Here is a 14855-nt window from a genome sequence, read left to right as displayed (position 1 = left end):
TACAATTTTAAACTAGAATCCTGAGAAAGGGTTTATCCTGACTGCTGTGGAGTATTTAAATAGTTGAGCTGGAATCTTGGAACGTATCCAACAAATAAAATAGCTGAAGAAAATTGAGGTCACATGAAACTTACAAACCCAGGAGAGTAGCAGGAGTGGGGCATCATGCGGTCTACTCTGAGTGCATGTGACTCACATGTCAGCGAGCAAAGGCCCGATTGTAGAAACAGTGTTATTTTTAAAGGCTTAATATCATTTGCAAAAAAGAAACAAAAACAAAAAAGAGAAGTGAATATTAGAGGATAACTAATAAATACAAACACTCAGGGGGTGTAACATAAAAGGTACCAGCAAAAAATGACTCTTAAACCAAAAGTATTGAACAAGCCTTGGCTCTGCAGCATCTTACTTACACAATTAAAGCGTATAAGAAGAGGTGAAATGAAGAAAAGGAAGCAAATGGACGGTCACAGCAGACGGCTGCTCCTCCAGGAGCCAGTTCTGTTTATTATTGTTATTACTTTGTTGTGATTTGGTGTTATCAAATAAAACTGAATTCTGACTGAAATGAACACACACACACACACACACACACACACACACACACACACACACACACACACACACACACACAGAGTGAGAGAAAGACAGCTCTCTTCCAAGAAGACCAATAGAAGGCCAAAGGTCAGTGGAGTAGCAATATCTGGTCAGTGATTGAAATACCAATGGAAAAGAAGTTATACACATAATGATTTAGCACTGAAACAAACAAAACTGCTGAACGACACTAAGATTTAATGAAGCTCTTATTCTTGTAACATGCTGGGAGGTGCAAATGAGACATAACAACGTTGACTGTAATCTTTTACGGCCTCGGTCTAAATGTTTTGGCTCTTATCTTGTGTCTGATTGCATCCTGTGACCTTCATAGTTTTACGAGCCGTGCAGTTTGGCTTGAACTTACCGGAGTTTGCCGGTAAGAAAGCGCATGTTGTTACTCCTTATAGTTTTCTCACCATACCTTCGATTAAGTGTGAGCTTGCTATAATTGATTAGCTTCTCTTTGATATGATGTATTGTGTTCGTGTCTTTATCAGCCCTACTTAGCTCTGACTTGGAATGGTGCATACCGGATTACCTAGAGATCACAAGAGGCACATGTGCGTCACATTTTGTGACTCATAAGTGGTTAATGAGTTAATATAAAGTATTTAAACATGTGCATTGCTTACCTTCAGCCCCCCAAGCTCAGAGGGTTCATGCTGTTCATGAGGGTTCATTGTTATATTCAGAGAATTACAAGCAGGTGCACTGAGAGGCCGGTACCACTAGATGGACACAGACCACTTTCTCCTACACTCTGCAGCTCAGTGCTTTTTTTTTAGTTGAACTAAAGTGTCAGAGTGCATACAGAGGCCAAGGTGATAAAGATTACTGTGCAATAAATCAGGCGATAAGAAAGAGAAGCAATGATTTTAAATTTGTTTATGGTGAAATTTTATCAAGGTGATAATCAAGCTGCAGATTTAGAGTACAAATCTATCCTACAAAACAGGAACCTGGTGTCCTGCTGATTCTGCTGAAGGAAATAAAGACTCAGAGCAAACTGAACTACTCAGTTCTATCGTGATAACATCGTGATAACAACCAGATGCCATTATCTGGAGAATTAATTGAGCACACACCTTAAATTAATAGCTTATATATGAAAGATTAAAACTTTGAATGCTGGATGCTGGATGCTGAATGCAGTATTTCTTTTTCAAAAGTACGCTGTGGCATAATGCAGTAGCTCCTCCTCTTTATGATCATGTGACGCAGGTCAAACACTTGCTCACAGCAGTGGGAGGACACTCATGTGTTCTCACCTTGTAAAGCATTGAGTGTAACAAAGATCCCAGACAGAAGAAGTCAGACATCAAGAGATTTCTATTCTATTTCTATTCATTTTGTTTTTACTGAAAGAGCCTGACAGAGCACAAGGAATATTTTGTATCTTTTAAACTGGTGACCAAGAACTGACTATAAAAGGAACATATAATGACAGATGAGCTGACGGTAGGCGATAAAATGATGGAAATATGGAAGAGAGGAGACTCAAAAAAAGAGTTATCCCAAATAGATAAAGGAATGGAATCTCAGCCGAGGAATAAAATACCGCATTCAATTGAAGAAATTCTGAAAAGGCCCTCATGTGTCAGAAAAGAGAATGAAGTACATCGGAACTGGTCTGTCATCAGAGAAAACAGCCAAGTATATAACCAGCATCCATGTACAGGTATGTTTTTTAGCCTTACTGTAAAAAATATTGGTTCAAATATTGTCAGAACGTGTGTGTTCTCCTTTTGATGTTGAAATTTTCACTCTGTCAATAGAAACTCAGAATATGGGACTACATGAAGAGGCTCCAAAAGCTGCAGGAGACTGCAAGAGTGCGTAATACATTTATATATGAGTAGAAAAATCGATTAAAAGGATGATTCAAGAATGAATCAGTTTGAAATTGAACCACTTCTTTACTATCATATGTTTCAAACTGTCTGCTCACAGGTCAAAGAAGAAAGAGGCAAACCAGGGTCACTTTTACACCATTCCAGGTGCAGGAGCTCGAGAAGGTTTTCCAGCAAACCCATTATCCAGATATTAGCACCAGAGACCAGTTAGCCTCTCGCCTGCAGCTGACAGAGAGCCGAATACAGGTGGGATACACGTTGTTTGGTTTGGTTTTATTTTCAACTTAAAATAGTGAGATTTTTAATACTGGCCACATAAACAGAGTAATATTATTATTGGCGCTACGTTGGTATCAGTGACTACTTTGTTATGTCCATTTGATCAAATCAGCAAGCTCCAAACACCCCAACTGTCTGACTGATTGCACTAACGAGTCCATCCATCCATTCTCTTCAGCTTATCCTTATCAGGGTCGCGGGGTGGCTGGAGCCTGTCCCGGGTGTTTCAGGGTGAGAGGCGATGTACACCCTGGTCCAAATTCATGGGCTGCATCCTCCAGAGGCCGCATTTGTAGACCGATTACGTCACAGCGACGCGCCGAAGGCTGTTCAAATTCGTAGACTCCCCCGAATACAGCCGACAAATGCGCCCTCTTTTCCCCGAAGTTGAAGGACTCCAGTTTCCAACAATGGCGGCCGCTACCAAGTTTTAAAATTACTCTTACTAATCTTTCTGGGTCACAAAATAAACTTTTAACACATTTTCAGGCGAGAAAGTAGCTGTGTAAACATCAAATATCTGCTTGGTTTATCAAGATATCCCATATTTGCAAAAATGCTTCGACGTTTTCGGAGACGTCTGCCACCCACCAGCTCGACAGCTAGCCTGGAGCTCGAGGGTTACTGATGCGGCCGAGAACGGCACAACTCCCGGCACATCATTTTCACATCACCGCGGAGTTTCGCTGCTCGGGTTAAACGTAATATATAAGTCACTTAGACAACCTAAAAATGTTATTGTTTGGCTTTTTTCAGTGTTTTGTTTGTTCGTGAGTAAATCGGCTTGGCGGAGATTAAAGTTGTTAAATTAGATAAAATAAAACTTTATTAATCCCCCGGGTGGGTTCCTCCTTGGTTTTTACACAGCTGACTAAACGCCAAATAGAACACTGATTAAACAGAAGTATGAGACGGTCGAGAATTTACGCCAGTGTCCTGTTATATTTTAGATAGCGAGGACCAGACGGCTGAGACAGCGGTGACGCTAATCAGAAGGCTAGACCGTCCAATTTCCCCAGCCGTTTACTTCCGGCCTACCCGACCTTCTGAGGACCCGCCCACGTAGACCGCGAAGCCCGGGTCCTCAGGAGGATGCAGCCCATGAATTTGGACACGACCATCGGCACTCACAGTCACACCTGTGGGCGACTCATCAGTTAACCTAATCCCAGTAACTGTGTGTCTTTGCACATTAGTGCAGAGACAATAATGGTCTTTGGACAGAATTCTTGCACAAGCCAAAACCTCAAATGATTAATGATAAGGTGAGACGGGATAGGAGCACACATTTAAAATCATTAGCTCCAAACTGCAACACTGTTTAGGGGTTTTTATAAAAATGTTTTGAATCATTGTTAGTTTTAGACTCCTTTTATTGTGAACTGGTTCATTGTAGGTAAATTAACTGCATTAACATTTCTTCATGCTTGTATTAGTATTATTGAAGTTTAGTTAATTTTTCTAAATAAATGGTCATTGTGTGTGTTGTTCAGATTTGGTTCCAAAACCGCAGGGCCAAATGGAGGAAGGTTGAAACACTCAGAGACATAGAGCTGATCAGCAGGCAGCGCTTACTTTCGACCAATCTTCACCGGCTTTATTATGAGGTAATTTGACATATATTTTTGTAAAATGTGTATTTATTATTCTCACATGTTCTGTTATAAGGCTTCCCTCATATTCCCAACGCAGCTCGAAGTTCTTTACAATTAAGAAATAAAGCACACAGCTTAGACATATTTAAACAATAAAATGTTTATGATATTATAAAGTCTTTGAATACAGCGTGACTTTCTTAGTAACTGAGCCATTGATGAGGTTCATAAGTAGAATATCTTGGTTATTCCTGTGAGATAAACATCTTTCTCTGCTCTCACAGAAGCCCCAGCTGCAAGCAATGTGCTGCCTGCCCTGCTGTTTACCAAAACCTCTTCAATCAAGGCTGTATTTCAGCTCATCAACAACACCGGTTGTGCTGACCGCCGCACATTCTCCTGGTCACAGGACTCTCTATGTTGACATGCTGGGAACATAACGATAGCACCTTCACCAATTCTGCATAACACTTTTTTTTTTTACATTGTTTTTAATTACACGAGGCAAAGAAAAAAGTTTGAGATGATACTCAAACGTAAACACGAATCTGTAAAATACTGTAGCCGTATATTTTGCTTTTAATGTGTCACACTGTGTGAAGCTGAAATAAAGGCACTGATCTTTTTTTTTTATCTCAATAAAGCTGATTGCTTCAAACGTCCTGATGTCTTTCTTTGAAATAAAAGTCCTCGTGATTAGTCTGTACTGATGTATTTGTACAGATCAAGGTTTGAGGGCGTCCTGTACCGTGATATACTTCTTGGTAGAGAGAGCCGTGTCACCGCACTGTTACTGTGCAGCAAAGCATTTGGCTGTGTTTTTTTTCATGACACGATTTTTCCTTGTCACAGATAAGATACAGCTTTGCCATGACCTGTTCATCTGTTTGACTTTCTGACAACCTCTCCTTATCTTAATTTGGGCTTGTAACTTGAGGTTATTGGCAGGTCAGATTTAGACAACATGTGGGATCAAAGGAGAAATACAGGGTGAGTCATTACTGTATATTGGGGCTATAGAGCTATATAAATAATTGTGTTCTAGGCGAACTTAAAGAGTGAAAAGTTTTGATTCATTCTTGTTCCTTTGCCGAGCAAATGTTACATATTTATATTAAGTATTGTTCGTGGCCTTGCTTTAATGACTTGTGCTCACCAGTCACCTTGAAACCTGCTGCGTGCAACAATTCCAGGTTTTTCTGAGAAGTGTTACATAGGCCAGTTCCCAAATAATTACCAATTATAAGAGAGATAACACAGCGTCGCCTTCGCTATCAATTCAATAATTTACTTGACAGGGTCATAACTGATTACATTTAACAGGGCTCTGAGTATGGCTAAACTTTTCACCCTGGCCTTATCTTACTTTATTGCATGTGTTTGCTGTAAGATAAACCACACTGGTGGCTGAATGGGAGGGATTACAGTAAGGGGACAAAAATAGTTGTTGGAAAGAGAAAAAACAACAACCTTGAGAACCTCATAATTGTACTTTTATTGGATTTTGTTATTGTAATTCCAAACTGGCATCTTACATTTCCTAAAAGGCTGAAATAATTCCTGGGAAACCTTAGTTACTGATACCAGACAGGTTATCTTATGGCAAATAGCTGTTGCAATGTTTTACATCGAATGTTAGTTTATTGTTCACATTTGATCTTAATTTATTATTTTATACTTTGTCACTATTTTTCCATTAAACTTTTATTGTCTCAGTTAGAAAGGATCCACATAGATTAGCTGTACCTGCTTACTTTGAGAGTAAGATCGTTTCCATATAGTTCGGAGACTTTACTGGTCACGAGTGCCATAAAGGAATCAACACAGGAAGAGATTACCCAATACAGGGTTGTACACCATTTTCTTTTCACCTTAAATATATCGCAGTCTTTGCAACTGTAAGAAAAACTTCTTTCACTAAGGCACTAACTTGCATCAGGACCCCTGTCTGGTATAAAAAGCATATTGATGTCAGTAAAAACAATTTTTTAAACGCAATGGACACAAATAACTTTTATGGTATAAACACAACCTGAGAGTGATATTAAACACTAAATTATATATATATATATTAGTGTTTCCTGTTATATCTGCAGTGAGACTTTACTATACGTATACAAGTAGTCTGATTAAACTTTTTATTAGATTATAAAAATCCACATTGATTATATGACATAAAAGCTTATAAATTGCACCTACCTGGTTGATAAAGATTTCAAAATTCACCAGTTTTTGGTTTAATTTTTTCATATACGAATTTATTATTATTTATTTCCTTAAGAAAACGTAATGTAATCATTAAAACATTTAAAAAGCAGAAGGCATCCGTTTACTCAGTAACATTTACATGTTTGCAGACGCTCAGATGGGAAGCAATACACCAGAGTAACCGACAGATGGCGCCCCTGCACCCATGAATAAGCGAAATTGATGCTCTCATTTTTGCTGTGTGTCAAACAGAAGACACCACTGACCTGATTTTATTCTGTCATTTATTTAAAGCTTTTTTTTTTTATCAGCTGTTGAATGTCGTTCAGAATACTGAAGCGCTAAAACAGATTTATTTTTGTTGTTGTTGTTTTTACTTTGTGCTTCGTTTCCAGTCTGCAGCTGGCTCTCAGTGGAGAGGAGGGGTGGGGGGCGGATATTCATCATCTCGCAGCCTCCGCCCGCCTATCTGGCTCATCTGCCTCTGTCCAAAGCGGTGGAGAGACGGGGGGAACCGCAGACAGACAGGGGGACATAAAGCTTTTAGTCGAAGCGAAAGCGAGAGAGAGGGGCGATGGCCGCTGGTGCAGGATGCGGGGAATCGGTGGATCAGTACCGCGCCGAGGTGGAGCGGCTCGCCCAGGAACTGGCCGAGGCGAACCGGGAAAAGATCAGGGCTGCGGAGTGCGGTTTAGCTGTCCTGGAGGAGAATCAGGCGCTGAAGCAGAAGTATACAGAGCTAGAGACCGAACAAGAGATCCTCAGGAAGGAGTTGGAGCAGTTACAAGAGGTAAGAGGAGAGGATGGGGCAGTGATTCTATTTATTTATTTGTTTTCATTCTGTAGGGAGGGGAAAGCACTGCAGTCAGGTGTGTGACTCGCTTGCACCTCAATTGAGTGACGCTCAGCGGGTATCTATAAACCTGTTTGACGCCCAGAGGCAGAGTGGGGGCGGCAATTTATCAGGGCTTTCAAAAAGAGCAATAGTTTAATGCAACTTAAATATGATGCAATTGAAGATCCTCCAGCTGGAAAATGTGCAACACTGTATGAATAAATTGCTTTATGAATAAATTATAATGTAAAATGCTGTTTGTGCAGTGGGTATATCGAGCAGCACTGAGCATTACAGTGTCGGAATTGCAAGCACACAGTAACAGTCCACTTCAGCTCCCACAACAGGGAGTTTCTTTGTTTTCCATAGTAAGAAGAGTCATTAGGGAATTTCAGGGACTCTTTTAGGACCTTTTATTTTTTTTGCTTAGATGTTTCTTGAGGGTATTTCACTGCAGGCCATATGGTGCTTCAATAATCAACTGGTCTGAATTATAAGAGATAAAATCACATCAAAACATGTCGTTAAAATTCAAGATCTTTTAAGGTAGGTGTCGACCTGGCTAATGACTGCAGGGTGTCGAGTTACTCAGCGCATACATGTAGCAAGAGGCAGATGCTGACAGGGCTCCCTGGTCCAAGGTCGCCTATGGAAATTGCTGACCATTGGAAGAAGGAGTTGAAGGCTGGTTACACTGGTGCGGTGAGTGCTTGTGAGTGTCCGTGGCATCGAGATAGGCCCCGTCATTATTTACATGGAGTCATCTATTATCACTTGAACATCAGTTGCTTTGGTCGAACATTTAAGTCATCGAGTCACAAGAAAGCTGCTTGAGAAACTATTAAGATGATGTGTTTCTTCTGTTAGGCTGTCAAATAACTTTTAATACCCTGTTTATTTTTTCTGAAAGCAAATAATAGAGGACTTTCAGAATGCATCATGTGTTACAGGTGATCTTTTTGATATGTTAAGGGTGTTAGCTAAACCTTTCAAAGATAGCCAACAGCCCTGGTCAAAGTAATTCTCTGAATTATTCTTTTTATTGTTTCAGTTTTTCACATAAGAATCATTTTGATTCTGGTTCACGTGTAGAACATTTGAAATAAACCTCTAAAAGTCCACATTCATCCTACACATCAGTGACTCTTTCTTGTGCAACTAGCTCACCAAATATAGCCAAATAAAAAAGAATCCACACAGTACATTAAGCATCACTTATCACATTACATTTTGCATGCTTAATTGTATTTATACTTTGTTCCTCGTACCCTTTTATTCCACTGCTTAGCTTAACATTTCGGTTTGACACGCATGCAGAATCTGAACGATCTTAGTGCAGATAACAGCACAGCAAGAAAGCTGAGGAGACAGCGTGATACAGCCAGCAGCTCAGCAGTGTCAAGCTGATAACTCACACTTATGGATTACAGAGGGATGGGTATTATGATGGACTATGGTGAGAATATGTTGAGAAAGAAAAGATAATGGAGAAGAAATATAAAGACATGGCCGTGTTTTAAGAGGGGAGACGATTATAAGACTAAAGCATACTGGAAGAACTGACTTTGTGAGAGGAAGTTGCCTCTAAAAAATAAATTAAGCACGTCAACTGCTTTTAAGCAGTAGTGTAGGCAGCTGCTCGTACATTATTCATCCTTTTAGTTTTCACATTTGTAGTAAAACTTTGATTTTAACTGAAAAAGAACATCAGGTCAGCAAAAAACCACCAACCATTCCTCAGTGTTGTGGTCGGCTCACATCTGCTTGCCTGTATGATTGACCTCTCGCTTGACAGAGGCAACATTTTCTGTATGTGATATTGCTTCAGCAGAAAAAAACCCCACCTCTGGGATCCTGTGTGTCTGCTGCACACTTCTATGAATAAGAGACCAAATGGCAGAGTGCAAACCTGCCACTTCAATAACATCACATCTGCTCTCCCCGTACTCGGGAGAGGTGCAAAATAAAAGGTGCAGAAATTCCAGATAGAAACTGAAATTGCTTCTGGGATTAAGTGGAATAGAATATATAATTACAGCGAAAGGTAGACAACTTTTTTGTTTCAGATTACAATGTTTTTCTTCAGTCGTATTGTTTGTATTACATTGTTCTATATTTTTCAGCAACAACTGACAAAAGGCTACTTTATCATACTTGTAGAAACAAAGAACAAATGCCTGAAGTGTGTATTTGTTATCCAGATGCCACACAGATCATATGCCATTGTGTCTGCATGTGTGTATGTCCAAGCTGCCCAGATTTGCATGCATGTTCCTACTGCGTTTGCATACATTCTGTAGGCACACATACGGCAGCACTGTATTCCCCATGTGCTCAGGTTGTTTGCCCTCAATCCAGGTCCCAGCTGGTGGGGAGACGCTGGTTAGAGCGCTGCTTGTGCTGCACATTCAGCTCACAAACTAAACACGTGGAGAAACCTATGCAAGACACAAGTGCCTCAGCTACTGTAACACAGGACTAATTTGGGCTTGTTTTACAAACAGTGTGTATCTGTGTGAGTATCTGCTATGCAATGAACCACAAGGACCTGGATATGGAAAGTCATGATGTGACGTGACACATCAGCATCCTCCACGCAAATAAGTCAAACAGTCTTTGTGTGTACAATCATGCACAAAAACTTCTTTTTTGGACATTTTTGCTTTTTGTTGTTGTTTTTGATGATGATGATGATCCCAGTCCTTTGTAAGAAATTGATGTTGCTCCAGTGATATTCATCATACTGTTGCTTCTTCAAAAATAACTGCAATTGCATCTCTTTGCTATCTGCAGGGTCCAAGAGCATGTGTTGGCACTGAATACATATTTTATTTTTGTCCACTGTTTACCTATACATTGTTTCCCTCACCCAGCTCCGTCTCTCCCTCCCCATCTCAGTGTTTGCCTCACGACCCAATCAGCCGTTCCTTGTTTCTCTGTGTGTATGCACTGTATGTCTCTGGATAGCTGCCTAAGCAGTGACAGAGACATCACTACCCTGTGGCTCTGGCTTGTTAGCGCTATCTCTGGGCAGATCAACCTCATGAAGGACACATAGTAGGAGGCAGAAGGAGGAGGATGCCACTGCAGAGCAGAATAAGTTCCATCATGTTAGTGAGGTTACATGCTTTCTAGGGATTCACGCTGTCAGCAAAGCTTGAATTTACCTTTAAGAAGTATTGGAAGAGAATCGCTCTGCTATCATTTCATAATATAATTATTTATTTTGTTTAGTTGAATAAAAATGCTTGACATGTTTCATACACCTTGGATCTGAGGAAGCATGTGAAATAAAAGTTAGCAATTTCAGCTGCTTTCATAAGTCATCTTTTGGGTCTTTCGGATCAGAAGCTTGCAGAAGAAATGACATTTGTGATAAGTTGGGAACCGGCAGTTCACAGGTCAGTTTGTTCCCTCTGCTTTGGGCCATGAAAAATGCCAGCTGAGATCTGTGTCAAAGACTTCACATGGTAATCTGAAAGACCAAAAAAGAAAAGCTGAGTCACGATTCATCAGATCAACGTGGAATTTCCTAATCAGATAAGTAGAACGTAATGCTAAAAGACCGGGCCCTGCACTCCCTTCTCCTGTAAGGTTTAAGCTTCATCATCAGACATTTTAACAACTTGTTTGCATTGTGTTGCACAAGCACAGTCAGCTGAGATTCTCCCACAGCCAGCAACAAACAGAAATGAAAGGAAGTCTTTTGTATGATGTGCACTTTACTTTTAGACAGAACAAAAAAGGAGACAATGAGCGAGATTTTAGCAATTGCTCGCATGTTATAAAAGTGTGTTACTGTTAAATTACTCCAGTTATCAGTTATGTCTACTGGCTGTTAAGCTAATGGGGGGGTGATAATATGTAGGTTGCAAAATGGTCCAAAAATACTCCAGCTAGGGCATTTTTCAAAGGTACACAAGGTGAAACTTTGCTTTACATTTGGTCTGAACACACCATCACAGCTGTTTATAGCTTTCCTGTCCATGACACCTGTAAGGGGGGATTTTATAGCAGCCCTGTTTAAATTGTATTCAAATCGGTAAAACGTTTATTTAAGTTGTATTTCATTATAAGGGGTGTGGCCACTAAAGGTTGGCGTAGTTTCTTCGTCTTCAGCCTCCATCTTGTTCTACTGGAAGGGCTGTTCAGCTTTGTATACAGCCTGTTTATCATCTGCCAACGTTAGCATACCATCTAATATGTCAGTGAATTATGGATTCATCTTGTTATCTAACCAGTGCTAGTGTTAGCTGATACCTCCCCAGCTCTACAGTTTGTGCATATGGTCAAGTCTGGTTGAAAGAAAAGAGGAAGAAGATGAAAAGGATGGCAAAAACCTGAACCCAAGGCTTCAAAAACATAGTCCACAATCACGTGAATGATTTCACTATGACTGGAATCTTTGGATATTTAAGGATTTCTTAATTCATAAACTGTATCCAGAGGAAAGAAGCTGAAGAAGAGCAAGCTTACTGAACAAGAATGCACAGGTTTATCTGTCTTTCTCAAAGAAGCATGAGAAAGAGCTGGACTGTATAATTATATGTGTTTCTTTTGAAATCCTATTGGCTGTTATCAAAGATGATCAACTGTATGTGTGATAAATACAAAAACAGTATTATATCCATTTTCTTTTAACATCATGGAACACTGAATCTAATTAATATAGAAGTCAGTATGAGAACACTGTATGACTGTTGCCTCATCCTTTCTCCTTGTGTCTCTTCCTCACCTGCTTAATTTGTACCTATAGTAGGCGGGGCTAACCCTGACCTCAAAGCGCTTTATAAGTGTCGTGTGATTTCTAAATATTCACAAGCTTTGTGTTTGCATGGATTCCTGTAGCTTGCAGTGGACGATACCTAAACTGAGCTGCAATTTCCCAAGTTTGAATCTGGGTAGGGACATGTGTCATATCACAGCTTATTGTCTCCTTTCCATAATTTGTGCCTCGTCTCCTTTCTCCTCCATCTTCATGCCTGTGACCTGGAAATTGATCTCAGTGTGCCATCTCGGAGAATGTCCCAATTTCTAAAAAGCATTTGAAGAGGGAGAAGGGAAAGAAATCAAGGATGAGAATAAGCGGAGGGAAAGGGGGAATACTGTACTATAGATTGTACTTGTTTAGTTTAGATTTAGTTTATTTTGGTACTTACTTGTCTCTGGTGCCTTGTGTTTAGTTTTACTTCCCCCATCTGTCGAATTGTCTTTGATTACCATCACCTGTGTCTCATGCTGTGTCCTGTTTCCTGTTGTGTATAAATGTTGTTGTGTTCCCCACATTCTTTGTTGCAGCACTGGCTGACCTTCCTTGTGTGTTTCTGTTTGTGTGCCTTTGGATGAACTTGTACATCAGACTGAATAAATATCTCACTCTCTCCTCTGCAGTTGAGTCCTAGCTCCACATTAGATGACTGAAACAGTTTCTTGAAGGATTTGCACAACTTAACGTGATATGCTGTTAGTCAATGATCGTGTGTGAGAAATTGCTTTAGATGAACTTTTCTTAGAATGAGCAACCACCACCAAGTTTCAGATTTCTTAAGCAGACATGGAACAGTGTAATCTGACTACATTCAAGATGAAGAGTCACTTTTTCCCTGCTGTGCACATCTGGCTTTTTTTTAATTAGTACTGTCACTCTATAGAAGGAAAAAAGGAACATTGATTAAAAGGATTAGCAGAACTTGAATACTTATTAACATTTCTGGTGTGTTTGACGTTCTCAAACAAGAAAGCAGCAGCTGGGGAGAAAGGGTTTTCTCGCTTCTCCTTCCACCTCCTCCTTTGACTCCTGTTTTACATTGGCAGAGGCAGTAAACATGGACAGAAGGGCTGAATCAATATCTCATGAGATGGTAGTGTTTCAATCTTTTAGCTGTGCACTACACCATCAGCTCAGCGTGCCCCTCCTCATCTCATTATTCCCCTACAGTCCCCCCCTGGATTGAAGTGGGAATTATGCATTGATTTCTGCTCTGTTTGGTGAAAACGTATCATGTCTGAGCTACGCTGGACTCTATTGTGTGTAGCGTAGCGTGTATTGCAAAGATCGGTGAATGCTGCCTAAACACGTGTGAGAGATTCTATTTAGTAGCTTCAAGCATTTTAGAAAAACTGGCTCTTTAATCAGTAACCCACTGCGCTTTATGAGCAATCAAACTGTTTTTGGCACCTTTGCCTCTTGGATGGAAATAAAGCCAAGAGTGGAATGCACTGTGCAGTTTTCGCTGATGCTGACCTGTGACCCTTGCAACAGGCTCAGGGATGCAGTCAAGCATATAGATAAGGACCTGCATGCCCTCGTGGTCTCTGTTGTTTTTGTGGAGAGTTGCCGTGTGTGTTTTTCCAGCACCTGAAGGGAAAATCATTGGTCCTTGTGTTTGAGCCACACATCTGGGCTGATGTGCACAGAGCTTCCCCCTTTCTGTTTTTCCCCTGTGTGCGTGTGCAACACGAAAGGTGGGAGGCTCGGGTGGGGATGTTGTGATGGAGAGCACAGAGTGAGGGGCGGCAGGATATTGTAGTGGTGTTGAGTGATCAACCAGGCCCTCTTTGTTGTTTCAGGTTTTTATGGTTGTATTGACGTAATGGAGAAAAGGGGAGGAGACACAAAAGTGTGCTGTGCGTATCGTATACACACTGTGTCAGCAGAATAGAAGAGCAGAGAACAGAGTTTGTTCAGTTGCTTCAGTGTAACGATTGTTCTTTTCTATTGTCACAGAGAAAGGGGCTTAATGAACCTGCAGAGCCCCTTCAGGTTCGCCCGTCCCTGCATAGATTAAGTTTTTTCAGAATGCTCCTTTTTGCTGCAGTGAAATGTAGTAAGAACAGGACTCCCCTCCCTGCTGGCTGCTGTATCGATTAGTTGTCCACTTTAGCTGTGTGTGCTGCAAACTCAGATACCATAGCAGAAAAATCTGTCCATCCTCTCACAAGGAGGAAAAAAAATACATTATTCCATGTGTTGTCAAAATTTATTGTTTGCCTGAATTAAATTGGACTTCTCTTAAGTCATTAATGCATCACTGAACGTGGTTGTTAAGCCTTTCTTATTGTCTAGACAGAGCTATTGAGTTTCATCTACAGTATAGTCTTATTCTATGCTTCTCATCCCAGCATGCCCGATAAAGAGAAGCCTTTTATCTCCATATCCAGAGGCCATTTTATCCCGCAAAGGGCGCTTGGAAATGCGCATGATCCTCCCTGTCCTCTGCCTTGTCACCATTCTCACACACAAAGCCAGGCATGAGCACATGCACACCCAAGCATGCGCTTGTGATGGGTGTGCCATACAGAATAGGGTCACAGATGCGTCTTTGTCACTTCAGCCCTATTAGGGAATGTATAGAATTAGACAGACTTTCCATAGTCAACCTGTTTAATTAACCATGTTCTCAGTACACTGGTCATGACTTCAAGTAAGGTCAGGAAACTAAAACAGGAAGTATGCCATGTCAGGGTGAATATGGAGATGATGGG

At 40.6% G+C, this 14855-nt stretch overlaps 2 protein-coding genes across 4 annotated transcripts in view; both read left to right on the top strand.

The window, feature by feature from the left end:
- Window positions 1-1877: 1877 nt before the first annotated feature.
- Window positions 1878-4983, top strand: LOC102301353 (intestine-specific homeobox). The gene is made up of 5 exons (XM_005930359.2): window positions 1878-2278; window positions 2376-2432; window positions 2551-2699; window positions 4226-4339; window positions 4612-4983. Exons 1-5 carry the CDS (start codon window positions 2041-2043, stop codon window positions 4765-4767), a joined length of 714 nt encoding a protein of 237 aa, XP_005930421.1. The 5' UTR covers window positions 1878-2040; the 3' UTR covers window positions 4768-4983.
- A 1802-nt stretch (window positions 4984-6785) lies between these two features.
- The window catches only part of bicd1a (bicaudal D homolog 1a), a 29957-nt gene continuing 21887 nt past the window's right edge, over window positions 6786-14855 (top strand). The window contains exon 1 of one of the 3 annotated variants that reach the window (XM_042224084.1): window positions 6786-7325. In XM_042224084.1, coding sequence (XP_042080018.1) covers window positions 7110-7325 — 216 coding nt within the window. In that variant the 5' untranslated portion in view covers window positions 6786-7109. The remainder of the gene's footprint in view (window positions 7326-14855) is intronic. The other 2 variants (XM_005930360.3, XM_005930361.3) reach the window with 2 other exon arrangements.

The sequence above is a fragment of the Haplochromis burtoni genome, unplaced genomic scaffold, assembly GCF_018398535.1.
Source record: "Haplochromis burtoni strain Fernald_Lab_line unplaced genomic scaffold, NCSU_Asbu1 Contig_127, whole genome shotgun sequence".
NCBI lineage: Eukaryota > Metazoa > Chordata > Actinopteri > Cichliformes > Cichlidae > Haplochromis > Haplochromis burtoni.
The sequence above is the reverse complement of the archived record's forward strand: the minus strand, read 5'-3'. Positions and strand labels throughout refer to the sequence as shown.